General features: G+C 50.6%; 1 protein-coding gene across 1 annotated transcript in view; it reads right to left on the bottom strand.

The window, feature by feature from the left end:
- The window catches only part of ZC3H18 (zinc finger CCCH-type containing 18), a gene marked incomplete at its 5' end in the record, with an annotated part of 43,205 nt that overhangs the window by 5,195 nt on the left and 34,085 nt on the right, over positions 1-3,925 (bottom strand). The window contains 3 exons of the mRNA XM_010008442.1: positions 221-414; positions 1,014-1,174; positions 3,220-3,372. Coding sequence (XP_010006744.1) covers positions 221-414; positions 1,014-1,174; positions 3,220-3,372 — 508 coding nt within the window. The remainder of the gene's footprint in view (positions 1-220; positions 415-1,013; positions 1,175-3,219; positions 3,373-3,925) is intronic.

The raw sequence follows: 3,925 nt of genomic DNA, 5'->3' as shown, positions 1-3,925 counted from the left end.
CCCAGGGGAGCCGCCAACACAGTCCCAAACTCAAGCCACCACAGGGTGTGTGCTGCCAGACTGGTTCTGTCTGCCTCCCTTCAGTCCCAGCTGCAGACCTACCCGGCTGAGATCATCCCTACAGCACGGAGCCCACAGCTCCCCTTCCGCCTCAGGATCCCTCCCATCTGGTTCTTAGGACCCCCAGGGTGGAGGGAATTGCACCCACCCCACCTCTCACCTTATTCAAAAGGGTCAGTTTGATCTCTTTGTGGGCGCTGAACCCCCCCTGAGGCTGGGGGGCTGAGGGCTGCTGGCCCTGGAGGAGCTGCTGGGATTTGCTCCCCTGGGTGGGCTTGGCTGATTTCAGGAGCTGAGCTGGCACATCCCGTTTCCTCTTCTCCTCTTTAGTGCTGTCTTCTTTTTTTGACTTTCCTGTTGAAACCAGAGTGCAGATGTGGTGACTTGTGACTGATCCCTTTTGCCAGCCATCCCTCTGGAGGGCAGGGCAAGAGGACACTGCTCCAGGGATGGAAAAAACCCACACCAGTTAGGATAGCACGTGACCCCAAGGTTAAAAGATCCCAGAAACCAGAATCTGCACAGAGAAGATGCTCAGCATAAAAAGGCAAAGAACAAAAGGCTCTTGCCTCCAATCTCTGCTACATGAACAGAGGAAGAGCAATGTGATCCTGGAGTTGCCCAAAGGATTTAGCATCACCTTGCAAGGGTGAAAGAAAACAAGGTACAAAAGGGGACATCAGGCCAAACTCCCAGGCAGGAAAAGGCACCTTCACAGCCAGAGACACATGGATGTGAATGTCTGATTGCTCCACACTACCCCTTCTCCATGGTCTCACCCTCCCCAGTTGAACCCTCTGGGCTCCTCCAGTGTACACCAAGCACAAGCACCTGCCTCTGCTCAACCACTGTCGTGGAGCCCACAGCACCACCAGGCAAGCTGTACGCAGACCTCTGCTCCCCCGCTTCTTCTCCCAGAACCCCTTAGGAGAAGAAAATTCCAAACCAAGTACCTCTACCTTTCTTCTGCTGTGCTGGGGTTGGGGATCTGGAGCTGGCTGAGGAGACAGGACTGGCCAAGTCCGCGTACATGTCCTCGGAGTCGGCGCTGCGTACGGAGCTGCTGCTGGAGGAGGCACTAGAGACAGAAGAAACGCTGCTCACGCTCAGGGACCTGGAAAGAGCCAACAGCCCGTTACAGTCAGGACAACAAGAACCAGGCAGCCATCAGACACCTTTGTTTCCCTTCTCCTGAGTGGCTTCTATGTCAGAAAGCTGCTGGAGCAGGCAATGGCCAGGAAGAGAAAAAGGCTGCATCTCCTGGGGGTGCAGATGACATGAGACACCCCAAACATGTTAGATACAAGTCTAGAAAGTGCTGTTTATTTATAAACAGGATTAAGGCCACATGTAAACAGGTCAGTTTCCCCTGGTAAACAAAAAGTGAAAGCAGAGTGTGTGCTATCAGGTACAGGCCAGTGTTATGGCCCGGGTCAAGAGTTCCCTGGCAATGTTTTTGTGTTTGGCACATTTATATCCACATGGGCTTGAAAAGCCCTGGAGTCCTACAGCCCACAGCTCCTGCCCAGCTCCCCAGGGTACAGGAGAGCCCAGCTGCCTGTTTTGAGGATGCACAGGCTGTCACAACTGGTAATGACAGGGAAGACTGCTATAAGATGACTATCTTCTAACAGGGCCTTCAGATGGCAATCTCCTAATGGATTCACAACATGAAAAATGCCAGACAATCATTATGTTCAGGCAGACTTTCAACTTTGAAACATAACAGACAAAAACACTGGGCTGTGCCATCAGGCTTCCCCTCCAGGGGCCCACCACTGCAGCAGCTTTGTCACACTCAAGTGGCTTCCAAAAATCCTGGCTAGCTGGGAACTGGCTGGCATGGCAGCCACCAACACACAGGACCTGGCAGCCTCTCCAGGAGGTTCTGCAGCCACATAACTTCTGCACTCCAGTGACTGCCCTGCCAACAAGGGCCAAGCTCACTTTGCTGGAAACCATCTTCAGTACAACGGAACACAGACAATCCCTGGAAGGTGCTGCAAAGTTGCTCCCTGCTGGTGTCCTGACCAGAGAGGAGTTTTGAGAGGTCTCACTGACTGCCATGATGGTGACTGGATGAGCCAGAAACCTCTCCAGGAAAGATCCCAGCTACGAGGTTGTGACAGCAAACCCACTTTGGGAACAGACTGTATTGCCCAGGTTTCCTCCTTTCCCACACAGCTGGAAGAGCAGCAAGCACAGCCCTGCTGCCACACAAGCCACACTTGCACTGAGTTTGCCCCCTCTCCTCCTCTCAGGCCCCGTAGGGCAGCCTGTGTGCCCAAGTGCTCCCTGAACCTCTTGCATCATCCCTGAGCAACTTGATGAATGCACCAAGCACGTAGTAAACAACTTTGTATTTCCTTAAAATAACACGGATGTTGAGCCTTGGTCACGGAGTTCAGGGATGTGAATTATCACTGCTCAGAACCAAGTCCCTCTGAATCCACTAGTTTTACACTACAGGTCTACTTTTAACTCTGTATTACAGGGAAACTTCAAGGCAGCTCTGAGGTTTACAGGGACTCCTGTGTGCAAATAGATGCAAAAAAACCTGGACAAAGACTGGAAAGGGGTTTACTTCAGGAGTCACTACTGGAGGGAGTTAGCTGCTCAGCAATCCCACAGACTAACAACCATTTAACTATTCACTTGGGGCTACACACAAAAGGAACTGGCCGTGCAACTTTACTAGCAAAGTAAAAATATCATTAGCTGGGCCTTTTAGGCATTTTCTGACCTACCTCTCCTGACAGGCCAAGCATCTTCCCTAAGGACATTCTGTAACCAGCAGTAGGGGAGGTTAAGAGCAGCAAAGCTCCGTAGCCTGAAACCGTTACCTGGTAAATAAAGAAGGATGTGGGAGCACCCTAGCCATAAGGAGATGTTCTGGTGATAATTTAGGTAAAAAGGGGCAGTTGGGCACACATGACAGGTTATTTCCTTGCATAAGCCATGAGGATATTGCCAATGTTGCACTGCTGTAATGGTTCAGGTCTCAGGGTTTGTAATACCACACAAAACCAATCTTGCTTCAGGTCCTAGTTACCTACAGCTGCTGCTTCTTGAGGGTAGAGGGAGTTTTAGCTGCAAGAAACCACAATGGTTGAGAACAGTTATAACTTCAACAAAGGTTACGAAGGGTCAAGGCTGTACCTGGACTTCCTGGACCCCGATGGGGAGTGAGAGACTGAGGCAGATGATGATCTGGAATGAGATCTGGAGAGAGACCGAGACAAGGACCTAGACCTGGAGCTGGAGCCGCTGTAGCTGCTGGCGCTGCCGCTGATGCTGCCACTGATGGTCCTCCTGCAAGACAGCAGAGCCCATCCTCACCTCCCTGTGCTCTGCAGGGAAGTGGGCTTGGAAAAAGCTGTTTTGGGACAGTCTGAGCATGACAGTGTTGCCCTGTATCCTGGTGCTTTGCAAATGTGACTGTTTCAGATGATCCTCTCAGCCTCGGTTCCCAGTCCTGAGGAAGCATCTCTTTCCTGAACAGCAGATGTTTCATGCAAGACTGAATCATGCTAACAAAGGCCAGGCAAAGAATGAGCAAACACCAGGAACAAATGCTTCCCACAGAGAAAACCTGCTAACCTTATACCACAGTGGGGCTACTTTGCATTTCAGATTACACAAACAATCATACCTTTTTTTGACAAACACACCAATACTAACACAAATCGAGCTGTTCTGTCATTTGTACAGCAAGGAGAGTGTAGGGGGCAGTGGGGTTTGTGTGAGTAGAAGCATGAAGAAAACCCCAAACCTTAGGACTGGCATAAAGAAAAAGGAAAGGTGGTTAAAAGGGAAGGTTTAATGAAAGTGAAACAAACTGGAACAAATGGAGTTTCTAGGAAAA

Source organism: Chaetura pelagica, unplaced genomic scaffold (genome assembly GCF_000747805.2).
Source record: "Chaetura pelagica isolate M959 unplaced genomic scaffold, ChaPel_1.0 scaffold232, whole genome shotgun sequence".
In the NCBI taxonomy this organism is placed as follows: domain Eukaryota; kingdom Metazoa; phylum Chordata; class Aves; order Apodiformes; family Apodidae; genus Chaetura; species Chaetura pelagica.
The sequence above is the reverse complement of the archived record's forward strand: the minus strand, read 5'-3'. Positions and strand labels throughout refer to the sequence as shown.